The sequence below is a fragment of the Lemur catta genome, chromosome 4 (genome assembly GCF_020740605.2).
Source record: "Lemur catta isolate mLemCat1 chromosome 4, mLemCat1.pri, whole genome shotgun sequence".
NCBI lineage: Eukaryota > Metazoa > Chordata > Mammalia > Primates > Lemuridae > Lemur > Lemur catta.
The window spans coordinates 75812760-75837605 of record NC_059131.1 but is presented as its reverse complement, the minus strand read 5'-3'; the positions used below and the strand labels follow the sequence as shown (position 1 = coordinate 75837605).

General features: G+C 42.5%; 1 protein-coding gene across 1 annotated transcript in view; it reads right to left on the bottom strand.

Moving 5' to 3' along the window:
• Positions 1-21623, bottom strand: part of SLC9A4 (solute carrier family 9 member A4) — a 57536-nt gene extending 35913 nt beyond the window's left edge. Inside the window, exons 1-2 of the mRNA XM_045550325.1 lie at positions 20881-21623; positions 15645-16108 (exon numbers count right to left, since the gene is read on the bottom strand). Of these exons, the coding sequence (XP_045406281.1) occupies positions 15645-16108; positions 20881-21136 (720 nt within the window). The 5' untranslated portion in view covers positions 21137-21623. The remainder of the gene's footprint in view (positions 1-15644; positions 16109-20880) is intronic.
• Positions 21624-24846: the final 3223 nt, after the last annotated feature.

The window sequence follows — 24846 nt, the reverse complement described above, 5'->3', positions numbered from 1 at the left end:
GTGTTGCTGAATTTGATTTGCTAATATTTTGTTTAAGAATTTTTTAGTATATAATCATGGTGATATCGGTCTACAGTTTTCTTTCATTGAATTATCTTTGCCTGGTTTTAGTATCAGGATAAATTTGGCTTCATAGTATAGTTGGGCAGTGATCCCTCCTCTTCTATTTTTGAAAGAGTTTATTGAGAATGAATGTTATTTCTTCCTTAAGATACAGATAAGGTGTCATATTTTTAAATTTGTTATTTTTAATTATTATTTATTACCATCTTTATTACTGTCTTCCTTTTAGTTACTTTGGGTTAACTTTGCTCTATTTTTTCTAGTTTCTTCAGGTGAAACCTTACATCACTGATTTTAGGTCTTTCAACTCTCTAATAGAAGCATTTAAAGCTATAAATTTTCCTCTAAGGATGTCTTTAACTGCACCCCACAAATTTTGAATACGCTATATTTTCATTATCATTTAATTAAAATTACTATCTTTTTTGTAACTTTTTTCTAGAACCATGAAGTATTTAGAAGTGTTCTGTTTAATTTCCAAATATTAAGATTTTCCTAGATATTTTAAAGTAATTTATATTAATTGAATTCTGTTATAGACAAAGACCATACTCTGTATGATATCAAGGCCTCCAAAGTTATTGAGGCTTCTTTTATGATCAAATACATGGTCACTTTTGCTGAGCATAGTAAATGCCCTTGAAAAGAATATTTAGCATGCAGTATTTCAGCATAGTGTTCTATAAATTGTAATTAGGACAAGGTGGTTGCTAATATTCAGATCCTTCATGTCTCGCCAATTTTTGCTTATTTTTTCTATCATTTCCTAAGTGAAGGGTTTTAGAATATCCTAATATTATCGTGGAACCATCATTTCCTGCCTTTCTATTAATTAATTTTTACTTCATGTATTTAATGCATTATCATCAGGTGCAAACACACTTAACAATCTTTGGGCATTCTTGACAAATTGGCTTTTTTATCATTATGATATATCCCTATTTATCTTTGTAATACTTTCTATCTTTATGTTTATTTTAACTGATATTAATGTAGCCACATCAGCTTTCTCATGCTTACTGTTTTCCTAGTGTGTCTTTTTGCATCCGTTTGCTTTTACTCTATGTTTTAATAATGATGTTGCATTTTTTATATTTATTTATTTTTATTTCAGAATGTTATAAACACTTTGTTTACATATATTGCCTTTGCACTGCCCAAGTCGGAGCTACAAATATGCCCAACCCTCAGACATCATACACCATATCTATTAGGTATGAATTTACCCATCCCCTCCTCCTTCATCCCACCTGCCCAATGCCCTATGAATATTACTTCCATATGTGCACATAAGTGTTGATCAGTTAGTACCAATTTAATGGTGAGGACATGTGGTGCCTGTTTTTCCATTCTTGGGATATTTCACTTAGAAGAATGGGCTCCAGCTCTATCCAGGATAGTACAAGGGATATTATTTCATCATTTTTTATGGATGAGTAATACTCCATGGTATACATGTACCACATTTTATTAATCCACTCATGTATTGATGGACACTTGGGTTGTTTCCCCATCTTTGCAAATGTGAATTGTGCTACTATGAACATTCAAGTGCAGATGTCTTTTTTATAGAATGTCTTTTTTTCCTTTGGGTAAATACCCAGTAGTGGAATAGCTGGATCAAATGGTAGGTCTACTTTTAGTTCTTTGAGGTATCTCCATACTACTTTCCATAGAGGTTGTACTAGTTTGCAGTCCCACCAACAGTATAAGAGTGTTCCCATCCCTCTGCATGCATGCCAACATTTGTTGTTTTGGGACTTTTTGATAAAAGAAAAAGCCATTCTCACTGGAGTTCAGTGATATCTCATTGTGATTTTTATTTGCATTTCCCTAATGATTAGAGATGTTGAGCATTTTTTCATATGTTTGTTGGCCATTAGTCTCTCTTCTTTTGAAAAGTTTCTGTTCATGTCCTTTGCCCACTTCTTAATGCAATTGTTTGATTTTTTTCTTGTTGATTTTCCTGAGTTCTATATAGATTCTAGTTATCAGCCCTTTATCAGATGTGTAGCATGCAAATATTTTCTCCCATTCTGTAGGTTATCTATTTGGTCTGATGATAGATCCCTTGGCTGTGAAGAAGGTTTTTCATTTGATCAGGTCCCATTTATTTATTTTTGTTGTTGTTATGATTGCCTCTGGGACCTTCTTCATAAATTCTTTCCCCAGGCCAAAGTCTGTAAGAGTTTTTCCACCATTTTCTTGTAGAATTCTCATGGCTCCATACCTTAGGTTTAAATCTGTTATCCACTGTGAGTTGATTTTTGTGAGAGGTAAGAAGTGTGGATCTTGTTTCAGTTTTCTACGTGTGGCTGTCCAACTTTCCCAGCACCATTTATTGAATAAGGGTTCTTTGCCCCAGTGTATGTTTTTGACTGCTTTGCCAAAGATCAGATGGCTATATGAGGATGGTTTCATATCTGGGTTCTCAGTTCTGTTCCGTTGGTCTATATCTCTGTTCTTGTGCAAGAACCATGCTGTTTTTGTTACTATAGGCTTGTAGTATAGCTTGAAGTCTAATAAATTGATAAAAAGAATATATTTGGGTCTTGCTTTATAATCAGTTCTGGTAATCTCTGGCTTTAAATCAGAACATTTAATCCATTAACATTTAATGTAATTATTGTTATAGTTGGATTTAGATCTACCATATTATTATTTGTTTTGTCTTCCCCCCACCATTTATTGTCCCATCCTGCATTCATTTTCATTTATCGAATGCTTTTTAGAATTCTATTTTAATTTTATCTACTGGCCATACCTCTTTGCATTATGTTTAGTGCTGCTCTACAATAACATCCTTAACTTTTTACAACATACTTTGGGTTAACAGTATACTACTTCACATGAAATAAAGAACATTATAACCATGTAGGCCCATTAAATATACTGATTTTAACCATCCTTAAGAACCAAATTGAGAAGGTCTTTGTCATCATAATGTTAAATTTCATGGATTCCTTTGACATTTATAGCTAAGGCCCTAATGATAATTTATTGCATTTTTTTGTAACCACTAACCCTCTTAGTCATGACAGTCCTGGTCCCCATTATGCTCATGGATCTTTCTAAGCGTAACTTCTATGACACAGCATCTGAGAAAGGGGTAGCCTTGCATGGCTACATTACTTTCAACATGAGACCTCCACTCAAGGACAAGAGTAGACAGACCCTCAAGAAGCCTGTCTATGGTCTGGAGACTATGAGGCAGGCTGAGGAGAAACCCTATGCCCAGTTATGAGCTGTGGTAACTGTCTTTTCAGAGAAGCACAAAGAGAATTGACTAGGTGTGGATGAACAGAGAAACATAATGAGACAGATTAAGGGATCATGAGTGACCATGAAGAACTATGAGTTATGAGGACATAAACACAGTGAATAATATAAACTAAGAGCAGGTAGAAGATAATTGAGTAAATGATATGGAAGCTAATTGGAGTGGAAAGAGAAATAAAAGAATCTGTTTAAAAAAGTAGCAGAGACTGAGCAAATGACCCAACACATCTGTGATGAGGCTCCAGAATGACAAGGTGATAGTTATTGGCACTTCTTTCCCTTCTAGGCACCTTGTAGGATTGCTCTTCTAGACTCTTTAAGGTTGATTGTCACCATTTGACTGTGCCTGGCCAACTTTTTTTTTTTTTTTGAGACAGAGTCTCACTCTGTTGCCTGGGCTAGAGTACCATGGCATCAGCCTAGCTCACAGCAACCTCAAACTCCTGGGCTCAAGCATTACTCCTGCCTCAGCCTCCCAAGTAGTTGGGACTACAGGCATGTACCACCATGCCCAGCTAATTTTTCTCTATATATTTTTAGCTGTCCATGTAATTTCTTTCTATTTTTAATAGAGACGGGGTCTCGCTCTTGCTTAAGCTGGTCTCAAACTTCTGAGCTCAAACAATCCGCCTGCCTCAGCCTCCCAGAGTGCTAGGATTACAGGCGTGAGCCACCACCCCCAGCCCCCGGCCAACTTTTGAGTTTGAAGAGTTTTGAGCAGAAGTGATACGTATCACTTTTGGGATAGGGCATTTGCTGGCTGAGGTGAGAACCTGCAGAAATCTCTCTTCCCTCTGGCACAGTGACTGGCAGTGTTCAATACCGTAGCTGCTCCATAACCCCATAACCTTGAGTAACCGTTACAGAGGGAGCATCCTATTGGCTAGTGAAAGACAAGTCGTGCAAGCAAGAAACAGATCTTGATGTTTTAGGACACTTAGGTTTGGGGAGATGTTGATTATCACAGCATAAGCTAGTTCATCCTGATGGTAAGACATCCATGAACTTGAGCTTCCAAAATTTCTAAAACCAGCTTAGTTCTAGTTGTAGCCTTTGTAAGGCCACATAATAAGGCACTTACTATTCCTGGGTTCCTGAGAGGTCAGTTATGGGCTGAGATATTTTCTCCCCAGATTTGTATACTGAACTCTTATCATTCAGTACCACAGAACGTGACCATATTGGAGACAGGGTCTTTAAAGATGTAACTAAGTTAAAATGAGGTCATAACAGTGGAGCCCTAATCCAATATGACCCATGTCAGATAAGAAGAAGAAGAGACAACAGGCAGGGGCTCACAGGAAAGGCCGTGTGAGGACACAGCAAGATGGTGGCCACCTGCAAGCCAAGGAGAGAAGCCTTACCAGAAACCAACCCTGCTGGCACGATGAACTTTAATTTATAGACTCCAGAACTGTGAAAAAATAAATCTCTATTGTTTAAGCCCTGTAGTCTGTGGTATTTTGTGATGGCCACCCTAGAAGACTAACACAGGATCTATGTCTTCTTTATTGCCTTGCGTATCTTTATAATTAATTCTCATTGCTTGAGCTTACCATAAACTCAGTTTCTTACAAATAGAAAGCCTAACTAATTACTGACCCTGCGTGCCTGTGAAAAGCATTAAAAATTCAGAGTCACAGCACAGTACAATAAAAATGATCTTTACTGCACACCAGATGCTGGAAAGGTACAAAGAATATCATAAAGACCTATACTTATCAGCCTTAAACAAAAATTGAATAATGAATCCAGTTAATTTTATAGCTTGTATTAAGGGCCACTGGCATATTAAGCTCTGTCATGGCCAGTTTCTTGGCAACCACTTGCTTTGACTCTCTGCTAAAGGAAACCAACTAAGATGACCAGCAACCACCCAGCAAGCCCCGCATAATGTTGTAAGACAGAAGGGAGGAAGCTCTTTGACCTCATGTCTAATGAAAAAACAAACAAGCAAACAAACAAAAACCCCAGAAGACTTGCAGCCCTGGATAGGAGAGTTAAACATGGTGTTTAACAGCCCTCCTGGGGTTGAGATCCCTGCAGACTCATTGCTTATAACGTCAGAGAACAACAGCGAAGATGGTGAACTGAATGGTTGTCAGAAAAATAGGAGAAGATAAAATATGAGTGTGAGTCAATAAATCCTGTGACTTAGGGCACAGCAAAGAAATTCCTTTAAGGAATTTAAAACATGTCAATTTAAAACATTTGACATCCTGAGCTTGATGAAAGATGGAGCACTGCCACAGTTCCCAGCTGCAATTCCCACCTACTTGCTGAAGACTCCCAAAGATGCATCTGGATTGATCTCCGCCCAGACTCTAGACTTCTATTTCCAAAACGATTAAATAATTCCTCTGAATGGCCTGCAGTATCTCAGACTCAGCAGTTCAAAACTAACCTGCTAGTAACCAACCACCCCCCAGCCACACCTGCTCCTCACCCCTCATGCCATCCAAGGAGCTGCAGAGCCTGACGCCCCTCGATCTACACAAATCTTTCTCCTCTGTCACTCCCCGCACCAACTGGAACAAATGTCCTTAGGACTATCTTTCACCATCTGGTGTCCATCCGCCTACATGATATGAAAGGTAATTTAAAGGCTATTTAACCTCAAAACTCTTTTAACTATAAAAGCAAACATCAGATGTGACCAGGAGATTTAAGTCCACTGAAGACTAGCTCTGTGATTTGCCTTTTCTGAGAAGGAGGTTGCTCTGGCATAGTGGAAAGAGCAGTGGCTGACAGAAAGTGGTTGCTCAGTAATATTTTTTGATAAATTAACAAATGAATGGATGGATGGATGATAATTAGGACTCAAGAAACCTTCTGCTGAACATGACTGAACTTCATCTTTAAAATAAAGGAGTTGGCTGGGCATGGTGGCTCAAGCCTGTAATCCTAGAACTCTGGGAGGCTGAGGCAGGGGAATCGCTTGAGCTCAGGAGTTCGAGACCAGCCTGAGCAAGAGCAAGACCCTGTCTTTACCAAAAAAGAGAAAACAATTAATTAGCCGGGTATGGTGGTGAGCATCTGTAGTCCCAGCTACTCGGGAGGCTGAGGCAGGAGGATCACGTGAGCCCAGGAGTTTGAGGTTGCAGTGAGCTATGATGATGCCACTGCACTCTGCCCAGGAGACAGAGCAAGACCCTGTCTCAAAAATAAATAAAATAAAATAAAATAAAATAAAATAAAATAAAATAAAATAAAATAAAATAAAATAAAATAAAATAAAGGAGTTGTATTTCATGGTCTCTCAGCTGTCTTCTCTATCAGTCACTAACAACCGAAGCTATTCCTGGGTGGTGAGGAGGCAAATATGGATTACCACTGCCTGGACGCAGCCTCCGCAGCTCCCTCCCCCACCCACTGCCTGGATCTTATGGTCCTGACCAGGCCTGCACAGCAGGTTTTGCTGGATGTTATACATTTACGCAACCATTGAGGCAGCTATAATTGTTTGTCAACCAGCACCTTCGACAGAGCCAACTCATGGGGCTTTTCACATGACACCGAACATGATGTGCCATGCGGTCCAGCGTACCCAACAGACCCTGGGGCACACACAGGTGGTGTTTGCGGTGGGGCATCTGTTGAAATCACAGGACTGGGAAACTCTCTAGGCTGTGTTTGGAGTTCTAGGCTTTCTTCTCTGGTCAGGGATTTTCCATTAACATATTATGTAATCTCCTAGGAAATCTCTGTGGCTGGAAAGTATTACAATAAAATACAGAAGAACAGGCAGGTCCATGGTTGTGGGTTAAGAAGAACAATTTACAAATGACAAGAAATAAGTCACATGTTCATAGCTTGTGGCTCTTCAAAGGCAGGGGACAAAGCTTGTTTGCTTTTTCATCCTCAGCCCTCGGCACAGTTGGCGTTGGAAGACCTGCTCCCACCTGCTTCTCTGCACTCATTCTGATTATTCCCTAAGGAGCTGCTTTTCTTCCTAAGCATTTCTTTTCCAAATCCATTTTCATAGCTGCTCAACCCTACCTTCTGGCAAAGAAAGGACAGCTAACCAGGGAGGCTTTGTTCTTTTTCTTTGCACTTGTGAACTGGAGTGAGTTCTAACCACCTCTAAGTGGCTCACAGCGTAGGCTGGTTGAAAACCAATTTGTACAAACAAACTGCAACCATTCTGTTTCCCATTCTGTTTCTTCAGCCCAAAGGAAATGAACCAAACAAGTGTTTATGATTCAAATTTGCAGAGTTGCAATGAAACAGTAGCTGAGTGCTGCTCTAGGCTTGCACCTCTGAATGACCAACCTATGCCTAAGGAACAGAACTTTCCGGCTGCTGGTGAAAGGGACAGTCTGCCGCTTAGACCCCCAATGTGCAGGAGGTAAAGGTGCCACCCAGTGCGGAAGGTTAGGAGGCAGATTTGGTGAACCCCTGCCCTCTCCAACACACTCCTTCACTTGCCGGGACCTTCACTGAGCTGCTCCTCCCGTCTCCCCACCCTTGTCCAAGCTTCATCCCAAGCTATAGTGGTTGCCGCATCTCTCTCTCTCTCTCTCTCTCTCACACACACACACACACACACACACACACACACACACACACACACGCAGCCAGCACCATGCCTCACTGCCAGTGGCAGTTGTGAGCTGAGGAGACGCTCACCAGGCAAACTTCCCAACAGTCTGGCTGAGAGCACATGTGTGAAGGCAAAGACCTGGGTCCTGGGCTGGGCGGGCCCCAGACTCCTGCCCTGCCCCCCTGTGGGGAGGGGGAGATGCCTCACAAATTGGGGCACTTGCCAGGACTTTGCATGTTGGTGGAGTCCACTCTCCACTCCCCAAGCACCTGAAGCCAGCCAACCAAGAGTGCCTGGCCCTGTGCGTCTCTTTAGGCTGAATCTTCATTTCCATGCAGACAGACACCAAGCAGATTGTCTTTCTCGTGTGGATCACCTCTGGCACGTGGGAAGGGCAGGGGGACACTTGCTTATCACCCACCATGAGCCAGGCGTCTAGGAGTCTGATTTCACACCCTCCTCACAGGGTGGATTAATTCGCTGAGGTTGGATTAATGGTTCCCATTTTCACTCACGTGGAAACTGAAGGACAACAAGATGGAGTCCCTCGCTCAAGATCATGCAGCTTGTAAGCCCCCATCCCCCTTGTACACGGAGCTCCCCACGTCCTCGGCCAGAGGAAACTGTCTCCTCAAACTTATTTCCTCTCATCTCTTGTCCTTGGAATCCGAATGTAATGACAGGGAAGGAGAAAATAAAAAGAAGACAAGAAAAATCTGCCTACTCTCCCCTCAAGATCCTGTCCAAGTCTGTGCATGGCTCTTCTCTAGGGAAACGTGAGACTGCAAAGTCGAGACAGACGGACATGCCAGTGCGGCCTCACGTAACGGGTGGGGAGATCCCCATGGCTCAGGAGCTCCTGTGCCAGTGGCTTCCACTAAAGACACCAACACTTACATGAGCTCTCTGTGCCAGGTGCTACTTTAAATGCTTTATGTGTGTCAATTCTTTTTAACCCTTGCACAACCCTATCTCCATTTGACAGACAGAAAACTGAGGCCCAGCAGGGTTAAGTGACTTACCTAAAGTCAACACAGCTTGCAAGTAGTGAAGCCAGGACACAAACTGAAGCATATGGCCTCCCATCCGTGCTCTCGAGCAGGATGTAATAACTAGGGGCCCTTTTGAGACAGGAAAACATAAACCAGAAAGAACCATGAAGGAAAATTTGCCTTCAAATGAACTGGGCAGATGTGCAGTTCACCTTCATGCACGGTGTGTCCAGGACAGCGTGGGTGCAGGGCAGGTGCACCACAGTTGTAGGGAAGGAGGGTTGGGACACGAGTGCTTCTCTCACCCACTGCTGCCCCTGGTTTGATCGCACTCCTAGTGTTCAGGAAGCACTGGAGAGGTTTAGTGGTGACAGTTTGTCTGAGGGAAAATACCCTACTTTGCTCACTCTTGGGGGCAGTGAAGGAGCCTGTGGTCACTAGAGACCAGCTGGCTGGGGGTCAGACCGGTCCCAGGGCCAACACAGCCCCTGCACACCTCTCCTGGTTCCCAGGGCTCCCACCCTCCTTCATGCATTCACTCTTTCTGCAGCATTCATTCCTGCATTAATCATTTGCTCAGTGTCGTCTGCGAAGTGCAGTGCTAGATGCAGGGTGCTAGGGTGCAGATGCCAGGAGGGTACAGCTGGGAGAGAAATCAGGAGAGACAATAGGCAGCTGGTCAGCAAAGACAGGCTGACGTGGGGATAGAGAGGTGAGAAGAGAGGGGGGCAAAGGAGCCCCAGCAGGAGGGGTCAGGGGATTCAGGATCTGGTGCTAGCAAGGAGAATTCATCATAAATAGCAAACTGAATGAGAGGTACAGGTCTCTGCTAGACTCTGTTGCTGGCAGTGGCCTCAGCTGGAGGGAATTGCTGGCTGGGCCCACCAGTGCGAGGATGACTTTCCACTCTGTCTTTTGGATACTGAGTGATAAAGTAAATCCAAGTCAATAAATAGATAAATGACTTCTCTAATAGTGTGCGTGCTTATAATGAAAATAATAATGAAGGAACTTAAGCACATGGAGATCTGTAACTCAACAAGAGGCCCAAAGGACCAAGAAGGGCCAGTGCAGGGGTGTGAACCTAGAGAGTCTGCGTCCAAATGGTCTCTGCCCTTAACTGCTACGTACTGTCCCCACCTCGTTAAGCTGTCACCAGGCTTGACTGAGGAAACTGCATAAAGCACCCATCAAGCTGGCTGGCCCGGAGCCTGTGCTCACGAGCATATCTCCCCTCCCCTAGCGCTGTATTCCTAGAGGACAGAACACAGTGGCAGCAAGATGCCGCATGAAGATACCACTAGAGAAAGGAGGGGAAAGGAGGGGAAACAAGAGGAAAGCGTGGAGGGGAAAGCGGGAGAGGGTGTGAAGGGCAGTGTAGAGGCGTGGCTGTGCAGAGCAGAGGTGCCCGGGTTCGCATGTCAGCCCCGGCCCCTTTGACCTCTCAGATGAGGTAAAGGAGGTGGGGAGACAGGACGAGATGAGGGGGGATAGAAAACTTGGTGGCCTCACTTTGTTGCTTATTCAGCAAGTTGATCCATCCGAGAAAACCAGGGAGGGCTATAAGTATGAGAACAGTCTTCACTACATGAATGATGCAGTGCCAGATTTTAAATCAGCTGCCTGTTCAGAATGAGCCGACCACCGCATGGCATCCGTAGGCTGCTCTGGTACAAAGCCACAGCCAGCATCTGTTGAGTGCTCACTCCAGGCTGGGCACTCACTGTACCAAGAGCTGAATATAAATGTCCCAGTGACTCTATGAGCTGAGGAATGTTATCACCCCAATTTACAGCAAAGGAGGCTCGAGAGAATCAGAAGCTTGCCTAGAGCCACGAGTTGCAATCGGCCCAGCAGGCAGGTTCTGTTTTGGAGCAGGAGCACGGGCTTCACACTCCGAGCCCAGCGTCCTCACAGGTACCACGTGGGTTCTCTTCTGTCCCTACAGCTCTATGAGTTGGAAATTCAATAGGTAAGAAAAAAGGGAAAATGATCAAAAGGAGGCTGCAATGAGCACCCTTGTCTGCTCTGTCGTCAGCCAGGCAGTGTGCTCTTGTTCAGTTTAACTTCCTTTGTCTTATTTTCTTCATTTGTGAAATAAGGGTATTCATTCCTGCCTCTTAGTAAGATTAAAGGATTTAGTAAAATACTAATAAATGTGAAAGTGACCCACCTGGGGCCTGGATATAGCAGCTGCACCTATCTTCCTGCTGTGATTTTGGCTATGAGATTCAAGTGACTTAAGCAATCCTAGAAACATCCTGTATTTTTAAAATAAAAATCATATATATTTACGTTGTACAACATGATATTTTGATATATGGATAAGGTATGGAGGAAAATGATTACTAAGGTGAAGCTAATTAACATATCCATCTCCTCACATGTTATCATTTTTCTATTTGTGTGTGTGTAGGGGGTAAGAACACATGAAATCTACTCTCTTTTTGCAAATTCCAGTGTACAATACAGTATTGGTTATCATTTTAAAGCTATTTGGGTTTTGTCTTTGCTCCCTTTGCCTACTGCTAAGGGTATGTTCTGGTGATGAGAGTCATAACTTAAAATATTCAGCAAAAGGGAGAAATAAGTGGGACAAGAGACCTGGAGAATCAGATTCATTAATATCTTGGCAGTTCTGGAGCAGCTCCTGCTCGTTGGTGGGAAGGCAGCTCTTCGGTGGACGGAGATCTGTAGCGTTGTCACACGTAACCCGCAATCACAGGCTGCCTTCTGGATGACTCAGACTTTCTGCTGAAAGGACACGCTTGTGACTTCTGCCCTTGGGAAGGCTCCTTCCTCAATGAAAGGGTGAAGTCAAGGCTCTTAGCTCAAAATACAACTGGACGGCAGAAACTATCCGTTGCTTTCAAGCTGCCTTCTAAATCCGGCCCTCGGGCTTCTCTGGTTTCACTTAGGGACCCGGCAGTGCCAGCACACACTTAACACTCACTGTGCTGTGGGCAACCACAGGGTGACCCGGGAGTGACGTGTGGGCAACCCCACTGGAGCCAACGCAACAGCAGCTCTGCCCAGCGGAGGTCACAGCAGCGCCCTCGGTGGATACTCTGGTCACTTGAAAATTATAATGTTATTCTGAAATGATCATTCTAAAAAAATGTCACCCTAGAAGCAATCAAACTTTGAGGAAGTCAAGAAAATTTTGCTACCAAAGGAACCCCAACCAGAAACGAAGCTGAGATTGGTTCTAGATTTGAAATCTACAGACAGCCCAGGATGAAGTCAGATTCCCGAGCTCCTGGGCAGTCCACAGTGGCAGCAGAGACAAATGCATTCATTGGTAATTAATAACGACTTTTTCTTGGCAAGATGTTTTATAGATTATATCGTGGAGTTCCTGATGAAGAAACAGTATGTACTGTGAAAATTAAAGAGGTGGTATTTAGAAAGTTGTTTCTTACTCCCTCTAATAATTTATGAAGCAGAGGTTGAATAATTGCCTCAGAATGGACTGCCGAGGGTGGCCCTGATGTTATCGCAGATGAGCGCTGTCAAAGGTATTGTCAGTAGTGGGGATCAGAGTAAGCAAGTAACCCTGAAAAACTTGGATATGAGAGAAATAAGGTTATCACTGGGAGGTAAACAAGGAAATGAGCACATAGTGGCTCAGAATGGATTCCCAGACAAAAACTCAATTGGAACGTACACCTTTATAAAATTTACTTGACTGTAGCAAAACAGGAACTATGAAAATATCTAAAGAAAGAATCGGTGGGGGAAGGGGATATCAGAGGCTAATCTAGCCCAGTCTGGGGAAATGTGCAGTCCTTGTTCTAGGCTCATCATCATTTTAGATCAAGATACGTCAGCTTCTCCCAACATTAAGGCAATAAATGAGTAGTTCTCAAACTTCAGCAATCATAGGAAGCATTAAAAATACAGATTCCCAGGCCTCACTCTAAGACAGTCTGAGTCAGTGAGTGTGGTTGGGACACCCCGGAGACTCATCAAATCCACCAATGTGATTCTGAGGCACGTGGCCTGAGGTCCACCCTTTGGGAAGTGAAGTTTCTGGGTCCTATGGCCCTCTGGAGTCCAGGCTCTCCTGGCAGCTCTCTGACAATGTGGCATTTGTGAAGCTTGCCCAGGACAGAATGTACAGATCTGAGGAGTACTGTGTCTTGACCCAACACTCAGGGATTCTCACTGCAAATAAATAAGTTGACTTCTGGCTTCACGTAGGGATCTCCTTCGCCTGGTGAATCCACTCAGATAGCTCAGATTATTTTTCAAAAGAAACTTTTCCTGTCTGTACTATTTTTGCATAAAGTTATAAAGTTTTCACAATAAAAATATTGCATGTCTTGTGAATTAAACAGTTCATTGTAAAAGGGGAAAAATAAAAACAGAATATTTACCTAACCTTTGGTTACACACAATCTTTGGAAGTAAAATATGAAACCCAGGAACAATAAAAGAGTACATTAGTAGGTGTGACTATATAAAAGTTTAAAACTTCTATAGGGTAAAAGACATTATAATCTAAAAAATGTAAAGTGATAGAATCAAAAAAAATTAGGTTTTTATGTAATCTTCAAACATTTAAAATTAAGATAATTTATTGAGTTCCTACAAATCATTTTTAAAAGCAAGTAGACCCAAAGAAAAATAAGCAAGATGCGCTATTTGGATGTAATAATTGAGACATATTTATTCTAAAAAATTACTTGTCTTTTATCTGAAATCTGAATTTAACTCACTGTGCTGTATTTTTTTAAGCCTGTCAACTCTGAAAAGATATGAACTTCCTCATTTACAGTATAAGAAACAGTAATGATCCAGAATTGTTGAAAAGTTATCGAATATCATCTTGCAAATTAAAACAAACATTGGTAATACTTTTGTGTGCATTAGTTTGAAAAACTTTAAGAAAACTATGTCTCTTATTGTCTAGGATATAAGAAAATAACCATTTAATATGCTGTCTATGAAAGTATAAGCTGATAAATACATTTCAGAAAATCTTGGCAGCTATGATGTAAGGCCTAAAATTAAGGTTCAGTGTTGTGTGCTGCCTTGACATTGGCAAAACTAGGAAGACTTCAATTGCCCCAACTGCAAATTCTCTTCCCCAGAGAGGCCCACGATAAGGTCCCCAACCAAACAAACCTCCTTATCAAGGGGACCAGCCATGGTTGCTGCTTATCTCTGAGTAGCAGTTTTCGTTTCCCTGACAACCCACAAAATTATTCAAACAAGCCAATCACACCCTCCTGGGAGAACAAGGGAATACCTCACCCTCTTGTTACTACTACATCTTCCTCCCACAGTTCCTAGTTGTTCACACTGTTCCCATGTGCAGCTGCTGTGTGGCCCTGTGTGGCATGTGGTGTCCTCCTCCCCTGGGCCATGAGTATATGTGACTGATCAACTGCTCCCAATCTCATCTGTTCAGTGTCTGGTGTCATGTGTTTGGCCATCTCCATAACTCTGGAGTGAGAATCTCTCATTCAGTAATGCGGCAAAAGGAAGTGATTAAATCTGCAGCATATTTCAAATTTAACCTGGAAGTTTCACTTCTAAGAAAATGTCCTATAAAAATATACACAAATGCAAAAAGAGAGGCATGCGGAAATAAAAATATTCAATATTCACTGTAACATTGTTTGTAAGAGTGAAAACTCCGAAACAATTTGAATAACCATCCATCAGGAAATTGTTAAATAAATTATTGCAAATGTAATCTATGAAATACCATGCGACAGCTGAAAAGCCATAGAAAGAATTCCAAGACCTGTTACATCTGAGCAATACATACAATATGCCCACTCCATGTAAAAGAAAAAAATAGATCTATATCTATGTGTGTATGTAAGTGCATATGGTAAAGACTGCGGGTGGAGGGAAATGCTAAACTGGTAAGAGAGGTTGCCTCTTGCACAGAGGGAGGAAAAGAGAACAAATAGAAGCTTTTGTGTTTTATGCTGTATAGTTTTGTACTGTTTTGCATTCTAATATTACTTCTATTTATGCAGTGATATAAATTCTAAAATAAGGAAAGTATATAAAAGTACATATGTAGGTCTTACAGACTAACCGCTGGTGAAAGTTTATAGTAATTAAGGAACCTGAGCAATGGGACTAACCACTTCTGAATACTCCAGCATCCCCAGCCTACAGACATTTCCTGGGCCTTCGTGTTATGTGTTGCTCAAACCTCTAAGTCCTTCTCAGCCCCACTCCAGAAGGACGCCTAAGCAAAAATCCCTCATTCACATCGTTCATACAAGTCCTGCAATTGAGTGATATACAAGCTAACACATTTTTGCAGATCTTCTGTCATCTCTCTGCTGAACCCTATCTTTCATTTAACTTCATCTAATGCAGCATGTTTTAAGAATATAAAGGGAATGGGGAGTAAGGTCTGAAGAATAAGAGAAAACAAAAATATAAGCTACTACTATTGCTAGCGTGAAAACTCAGAAGAGCCAATAGCAACGGTTTCTGCTCGCTAAGTGAAAAACTAAATTTAACTCAACAATTATACGTGCTCTCTGCTTTTTTGCTCTTTAAAGAAACTAGCTGGCCTATGAAGGGCAAGTGGCATTAGCGAGCCATTATGCAGGCAATGCAGATCCTCAGGAAAGTCACCAAAACTTAGGACATACCGCATGCACCAAAGCCTCTCCCTGTCCTGCTGTGGCCCAGTCATACTGGAGCCGCCCCCATGGCCCCAAGGACAGCCTCTTGTCCCTAGGCCCACCCGACCCCCTCCTCCCCCCAGGGGACGGGTCCTGACATCTCACCACACTGATGCCGTCATTGAGCAGGGCCTCCCCGAAGATCATCATGTAGAGCTGCTCGTTCACACGCGCCTCCTGGAACACGGCCAGCACAGCCACGGGGTCCACGGCCGAGATCAGGCTGCCGAACAGCAGGTTCTGCAGCAGGTTGACGTCGCGGAGCCCGAAGGCCTTGATCTGGCAGATGAGGTAGAGGCAGAGGCCGATGCCGAAGGCGTTGACCAGGGCCCCCAGGCCTGCCCACCACAGGATGGAGCCGAAGTTCTCAAAGAAGGGCCGGGTGGGCATGAAGTAGCCGCTCTCCAGCACGATGGGTGGAAGGAGATACAGGAAGTAGATGCTCGAATCCATGACCGGAGGCGATTTGTGGTCGGTGCCAAGGATGATGCCGCCCACCAGCACCCCCACGAGGATGAGGAGGCAGCTTTCTGGCATGAGGCCTGGTAGTCTGCGGTAGAGGTGGAAGCCTGGGGAATAGCAGAGAGCCGCAGTCAGGTGTTGGCGAGGGAAAGGGTTCTGGGCGTACTGAGGTGTTGTGGAGCCAAGGAGGGGGGACCTGGGCCAGCTGGCCGGCTCCTCGGCCCAGCGTCCTGCCTGTAGCAGGAACCAGAAGTGTCTCCGGGACTGTCCATGACATCAAGTACTTAGCATGCCACGCTCAGCACAGGTGACAGAATCGTCCTCAGCCAGCTGTCCCCATCCCCTCCTGCCTGCCTTCCCATAGTATAGGGGGCCGGGAGGGCACCCAAGGAAAAAGGAGAACAGAGGGTGCAACTCTGCCTGCACGCACCCAGCTGGGAGGCTCATGCAGGGTCTGTCCCAGTCGTCACCAAACCTCAGCTTGTTCCAAACCTACCTTGCGCCATTCCTCTCTTCACCAAACAGAAACACAAAAATTAAAGTCCTTTATTTCATCTCTCTTATTTAACCAAGGCCACTGCCACCTGCTCAGCCACTGATGAGGGAAATCGGGCCATATTCTCAGGAACCGACCTCCGCTGCCCGTGCCTTCCCAGTCAGCTCCGTGTTTCAGTCGGCAGGCTCGTTGGCTAAAGGCCATCCCCACCTCTCCGTTCCTGCAGCCACCGCCTCTATGGAGGGCCTCCCCATTTCTCGTCCTAATTTCCGCGTTATCCTTCTGGCCTCCAATCTCACCCTAAGCCACACTCCACTGCCAGGTGATTTTCTACACCGCGTCTCTGGCTGTCTCCATCCCCGCCTAAGACCCTGAAGGCACAGAAAGCGCCTCACGGATTGTCAACCGAGGATATTTGTTGAGCAACCCTGTGCAAAGACCAACACCCTGTCAAGAACTGCGAAGGGAAAGACCAAGGAGGTAGGCTACTGCAATTCCCAAGACTTGAACAAATAAGATGAAAACAATATGATATATAAGTATATAATGAAAGGCATGTTGAACACACCAACAAACAAATAGGAGATCAGAGCTCAGCAGGTCACCATTCGGTTCTATCCCAGTCCGTCCCCCCCAAACCCTGCACGACCTTTATACATCTTACACACTGCAGCCAGCCATGTGCCTTGCCAATCTGCAGGTCCCCTTTCTTGTCTTCTTGCTCTATTATCACGGCTTGTGTTGTACTTTTCTTCGGTCCCTTTAGGTCCTGCTTAACCTTTCAGGATACACTTTTCCCAGCATCCTCCTGATTTCATGATATATTTTCCTCTGAATTATCAAAATATTTTATCTATCTAATAACAATGATCCCTGCTTACCATTTTTGTGCATAACTTGTCTCCCCTACTAATCTGTAAACTCCCCAGACCCAGATTTACATCCTCACATCTTCCCAAGCACTTAGCAAAGTATCTTGTGCGCAACAGCTGGTTTATTTGCCGAAATCAGCTATAAGTCTATAAACAAATGAATAAAAAGGTTAAATATCCATCAGAGAAGCTTTTGCAGGGCAAGAAATTGAACAGGTTGCTGGAAGATGCTGAGCATTTGCACATTTGGATAGCAGAATTGGAGACATTGTAGGTGGGGAGAATTTGAGAGCAAAAGAAGAGAGGCAGAAATGGCCCAGCCAGATATTTCTGACATGCACTGAGGAGGTCCACCTGGCTGGAGCAGATTTTGTATCAGGAAAAGTATTGGGAGAAGAGTCGGAAGATGATTTTGAGCCAAATAATAGAGGACCTTGAATTTAAAGGTAAAGAAGGTGGTGGGCTTCCTCCCACGGGCCATAAGCAGCCAGTGAATGTCTGCCTGGGAAATGTTAGGTTCAGCCACCCAAAGGGGACATGGGCTTCCCTGGTCATGGCTTTGAATTTCTCATTCACTTTAAGCAGGCAGGTTAACACAAAGGGGTATCATTATCATCATAGTGTATGATCCCCACTCCCACCCTGATCCCACTGGCTTCAAGGTCAGTTTAAGGCCCCCTTCTAGAGTGCTGGCTCTTCATTTTCTACAAGTGACTTCCTTCTCCTCTGCCTTCTCCTCCTTCTGTTTCCCTTCCTCCTTTTCCTTCTTTTTCTCCTCCTCCTCCTCATTTTTCTCCTTTCCCTTCCCCTTTCTCCTTCAGTTAGTGCTTGTTTTAACAAAACTTAACTTTTCTTAATATGTAAAAGAGGTGAAAGAGATCATAGTGTGACATTCTCAGGCCTGTGGCTCCCTAGTTGGGCCCTGCTTTCAGGAATCCAGTTTCCTTAAATGGATCCAACAGCCCCCTGCCAAGGTGCACCCTACACAGTGGCAGCAGGAAGAGGCTACACACCCATAAGTCGGGCTCTGCAACAGGAAACACTGGTGCATTTCACATTTTAAAACTCTTCTCCCTTTCATGATGGACAATAGAGTCAAGGACTTTGAGGTTTTATAGTTTCAGTGCTTGAAACTAAAATAGGCACAAACAGTAAAAGGCTGGCCTGAAAGTCAAACATGACCCCACAGTTCCCTTCTTCCCAGTGATTCAGGCAGCATTCTTCTATGACAATGCTCTAAGAAGTGAAACTGAAATAAAAGGTAAACCACAAAGTCCGAGATGATTTTGTATTATCTTTGTTCTCTAATATGTTTGTTTTATACCTGCACAGTTGGGTCTTTTAAAAAGGATTGCAGGGGAAGTTTTGATGTTTTTCTGTCAGAGTGCCTACAGGCAGTAGCAGGTTAACCTGTCTTCCCATTAGACTAAGTCCTTTGAGGTCAGGGTCATTTCTGTGTATGGCATGGGTGCTTAGTAAATATGTCTGCACAGAATAAGGAATAAAAGAATGAATCATAATAAAACAATAATATTAATTATATTCTGTTCAGGTTTTACAATATAATCTTAAAAAACCCATAAGAATTCCATAAGTGTTAACATTTTATATTTTAAATCATCATTATTATAATAATCATTATAATATTATTTTGCCTCTGGTAAATAAGCCATTATATATCAAACTATTAGCTCAGTACTTGGCACATAGCATATACTCAATAAATATGGCCTTTTTTCTCCCTCACTCCTCATTTCCATATGGAATATGAAAATAATCTGAATTCTTGAATACTAGCAATATGAAATTACACTTGAATGAGAATGTTCCATCTACGTTATTTTGTTTTTCTAAAATATGTTGAATTACATCAACATGAAAACCAAGAACATTTAAACCAACAGTTCTATGAACAATAGCGTCCCTACAGTGTTCTTCACTCCCAGATACAATGAGCCTGGGCACATCCAATCCTCTAAAGAACAAGCTACGTTCTACACTAATATGAAGTCAAAACAAAGATAAAATGTTCTTTCTGCATTTAGGTGTTTACTGATAGACGGAGTGATGAGTTAGCCAGTGACAGATCTAGTTTCCTGCCTCTCAGACCTACAGCCATTACTGTGAAGAGGAAACCAGGTTGTGCGGGCAGTGTGGGGCCACAGAATCTCTAGAATTGCTTACAAAGGAAAACTCAAGTACCACATGAAATCACCTGAAATATAATCAGTGTCCATGTGGTTTCAAGAAAGTTGTTAGACCCTTTGCTCTGAACTGGGAGTGTTATTTATTTGGAAAGCCATTTTTACTTGAACACGAAAAAATAATGTCACCCTTCATATAACTTAAGCACTTAACAAGTTGCACAAGAGTTCTTTAAACCAACAATTCCCATTCAATCTTCACACTTTACTAGCTCAAAATGAATAGTAGTTATAAAGGAGCACCTAATGAATATGTCACTGTCCCCAACACCCGTGGCATGGACTTAGAAGAATAGATGGGGCCCACAGAAGTTGACTGTCAAACCTCAAGGCTCAATCTATATTTCACAACCATCCTACAGAAAATATATATATTTTACAGATAAAAAAATAAGCGTCAAAATATTTCATAGATTCTATCTCAATAAGGCAATCTACATACTTGAATAACATAGTTTATAACTGAGGCAGAGAAGACATTATGCTTAGTAATGGCGATAACTATATCGATTTTCCACTTTGGAATAAGCTGGTTTAATGAGACAGGGGTTGCAGTTAGGGATTAAATAGTCACAGAGTATAAACTATCACTGGTTCTGAGCACAAAGAACCCTTGACTAGAATTTAATCCATTAACTTGAATTCACTTTATTTTACAAAGGAAACCAGAGGTGCCCCACTGGCTCCATTTGGCTTGGGTGTAAACCAATATTTTACCGGCAGAATCATCTTATGTGCCCCCACATCCTGTCACTGAGTGATATGATCTGCCCGTGATTGTCTTTTTCCTTGCTTTCTGTCAATTTGCAGGGAGCACATGTCACTTTTAAAGAATAAACAGTGGGGGCCATTGATTAAGCCCACAGTTACACAGCCAAGAAAGAAGGAAGAATATTTTACAGAAGAAACATTATGTGGTTCCTGAAATTTCCAACCTCATCACTCCCAGGTCTACATGCTTTATTCTTTATATTTTTTAAAGCATAGAATTTGAGATTTTTACATTCCAAATGTCACATGATTGTCACTCTGAAATGAGAAGAAACCAAAACATCCCAGGACCCAGAAGTATGCTCTTATATCTCAAAGCACAATCCTGAAGCACTAAATAGATTTGCATTAATAAAAAGCATTAATAAAAATCTTCCCTTGACTGAAGGGAAGATTTTCTGTAAAGTTTCTGAAAACTCTCTGTAATAGCAGTAACAGTTAAAATCCACTTAGCCCATCAGTGGGCAATAAGGCATTTTCACATTCATTATCTCACTTGAAAAACAACTCTTCAAACCAGATATTTGGGGACTTACCTATTTTTGCAAGAGATGCTAGAAGTATCCAGAGGGTGACCTCATAAGGAATTTGCACATAATCATAATCCAGTTCAAAAACAGATATTCTCTCATCTGGCTCTGAGCTGGCAGCAGCAAACCAAGCATTAGGTACATGCTGGGCAGTGGAAGTTGCAGATTCCTTCAAATCAGAAGATGCTTCAGAACACTGCAGGGCTGCGAGCAATAACAACCAATTCCAAGGACTGAAAGTCACAAACATTTTCCGACCCATACCTTTGGTCTTCTCCTACCAAGCCTGGTGTGCCGGCATGTGCCACATATCTGCAGTGGGGAGGGTGTCTAAAGAGCAGCTGCGTCCACCTGGGTCAAAGGTAATATATATACAGTCCGTGGGCCATTCCAAGAAGACTCCGGGTCTTTTATTGAGTTCTGCCTGTAGATGTTGTCTAATCTTCTTTAAATCATTTGTCTTCAGGCAACTCAGCTTCTGGCTCAATCGCAGTCATTCAATAGACTTGTTAAAGTCCAGCAAGCTACCTGTAGGACCTCCATCAGATCATGACTTGAGCAATTTATGAAGGGAAAACATCTCTTCATTGAAAGCCGTTTCCTCACTTCACTGCATACTGGTTTCCTCTTGTGGGTGGAAATTTAAAAGGACACTACAGTGTTCCTTCTATATGTCATTGGAGTCGTTTTGAGGAAGGGAATCCTTCCCTCTCTATCATATCCCAGCAAGGAGCGACCTATCCTGCACCTGTTCCTTCTCTCCTCCCCCAGCTCTCTCACTTGTTTTGAATGGCCAACGCTTCAGGTAGCTCTTGAACCACACTTAATTATTTGTTCTGATTTGACTTTTGTAAGGAAATACTTCGGGTGCTCTCCTGAGGTCGCACTGCTGACACCTAGTGGGCACCTGTCATATAACACCCTTGGCAGGTTCAGCAATGAACTATTAAGGTGAGCATAGAATTATCATCCACACCAGGGCACTTTTGAGAATAAAGAAGAGCTATAAATAATTTGCCAGGTCGTAGGTGTAAACCAGAACTGTCCTGGCCACCTATGTTATATGGTCTCTATAAATCAGGAAGAAGTGCAAGGAGGCAGTGGCAACAACAAAGTTGATAACAAACATTGAAATTTTTACACATTACCAAATTCCACGAGCAGTAATTCACAGAAGGAATGAAGTTTCACCTCTCCATAAACTCTACACAGTATTTTTTTTAAAAAAAACAAGAACCCAAAGGACAAGATTCATAAGTACATCTAAAAGCCAGGTTTTGAAATACTCCATAGCATATTCAAATTTTCCATTTTAAAGAAAATTGTTATTGTGGTCAATTTTTTCAAAAGCAGCAGTAGCACAGAGTGTTATGGAAGAAGTCTGAGATGAATTTTTATGAGTCTACTTCTTTATCTTCTACTGCTGGGCAGGTGACCTTGGCCAAGTTACTTACCTTTTAAAGATTCTTTATCTGCAAAGGGGAGGCTAACGCCTACCTCATTGAGTGGCTAGGAGCCCTTAATGAGATAAAGCAAGTAAAGAATATGGCACATAGTTGGTGTTTAAATAAATAAAACAAATATTAGCTTTTATTATTTTTATTACATTTCTTATTCTCATAGGATAAGATAAAATACAACACTGTTGCAATGATGAATAGCACACACTAGAAAATGAGAATTATTCATAATTCCTATACTACCTCAAGACCTCTTCTGCATCAGACTGAAAGATGATTTGTGTTTTTTTCTCAGTTCATATTAGTGAGTGCAAATGACACCCCCCCACACACACAGACACTCAGCAAAGATCGCTGGAAAATTGAGGAAGAAATGGTTGAGGAGGCCCCACACCTGGATGCAAATTCACAGCAAGATGATAGAATTAAAAGTTCACATGTGGATTTTTTTCTCTCTCCTTCAGTTGGATTCCAAAATAGATAGATCCAGTCACTAACACGAGAACACCAGGTTGACTACAACAAGGACACCATATTGGGCCAATTATTTTTTCTCAGAGAAGAGTACACGAATAGCCTTTAAGAGAAAGCTACTTTAGAATACAACGTTTATTTTTATTTGCATTCTTATTGTACTTTTCTTCTAAAAAGAAAAGAGAGATTTTCCCACAGTATTCTGTGGAAAGACCAAAACTAAGAATCAAAAGATGTCTGTTCTTGGGTATTAATTGTATGATTGACATTGGGAAATTCACATTACCAGTTTGAGCCTCATTTTTCTCATCTATAAAATGAAAGTGTTGTCCATACCAGGTATTCCTTTTCTGCTCTAACATTCCAAATCTTCATGAATGTATGACAACTTGTTTAGCCTTATAATCAACTGATGGCTGATAGTACAATCACCCTTAGAGAAAGGATGCCAATCTAGGATGGGGGTAAAACAACTTTATTTCTGCAGCAGCTCACTAACTCATGGCCCGGGTTAAGATTTAGCTGCCTGCTGGGCATGGTGGCACATGCCTGTAGTCCCAGCTACTCAGGAGGCTGAGGCAGGAAGATTGCATGAGCCTAGGAGTTTAAGACTGCAGTGAGCTACAAACATGCCACTGCACTCCAACCTGGGAGACAGAGTGAGACCTTGTCTCCAGAAAAAGTTAAAATAAAATAAAATAAAAATAAAAATAATATTAAAAAAGATTTAGCTGCCAACCTCGTCAACCCTTGGCATCACTTCCATTCATGCAATATTTTCACACAGATAATCTGAACACTCTTTCTAAAATGCTGTCTTAATTTAAGTTCCCTACTAAACTGAGTGTGAGACAAAGCTTCCATGAGTGCTGCAAACCAAGAGCAGCAAGAGTGAAGGAAAAGGGAAGCAAGGAAGAAGCACTTCTAGATTGACAGCATGAGGAGCTCCACAGATGCCCTAGTGGAACACCCATAGCTGGTGAGAATTAGTAAAAATAAAACCACTCAGTCTCTGGAAATTGTCCTGAGGGCATACAGCAATTATAGCAAATCTAAATATTTGTAAGACCTGCAAGAGTCTGTGGCATGACCTGTTTCCTCTCCCCATCCCTTAGCTCAGTGTAAGGAAAACTTTACTCTGGGTGGGTGTAACCAAAGGGATAGAGCTTCCTCTAACCCCAGATTCCAGTTTAGGGCTGCAGTTCCTACCCAGAAAAGTCAGGCTGTCAGTACAACACCTGCCCCACTCCACCCCAAGCCCAGCAATGTGCTGCACAAGCTCTACCGCAGATAGCATGAGTGAAAGATCCCTTTTCCATGCAGTGCCACTCATAGGATTGAAGCTCTACCATGGGGCACAGCAGGCCAGGAATACTGGGCCCCAGTCTCTCTCACCTCAACTTGCTCATATGATTGAGTTTTCATACCAGGAGGAATGAGCCAGAAAGACTAGTGGCTACTGTCCCTGTCCAACACTCCCTCATAAAACAGGGGTATCACCCCAAGAGAATCAGGTTGCTGTCCCTGTTCTCATTTCCAGAGTAGTGGAATAGAGTTTCTTCCAGAGAGAGGAGGCAGATCACAAAAGAGAGGACTCTCTAGCTATCTCTAAGTGGACTAATTTTATTTGGAACAAAGTAAAAGGAAGTTCAAGGATAAGGCCACTGTTAAAAACAAAGGAGATTTAGGTTGTAAGAAAACAAGAACAGGTAGTAGTTCTATCATAGCAACAAGGGAAAGAGTAGGCCAACTAGAATTTTAATAGAACGAAGAACCAGGGAAAGTGGTGGCTAACGAGAACCCTCTCAAGGTCAGAGCAAGTCTCAAAGACTGGCTTCAAAGATTACCCTGCAAAGGGGACTGACTAATTTGATCAGGTTGTGGAGCAATTTATGGCCCAAGGCATTGTTGAAAACAATGGACCATTCAGCTAATAATTACTAAAGACTAACAGCTGAGTGTGATATCAAGAGAAACAACAGATCAGCTATAAACTTAATAGGGAGATCTTTGAAAGAGTCAAAGAGAAGCCTGATAA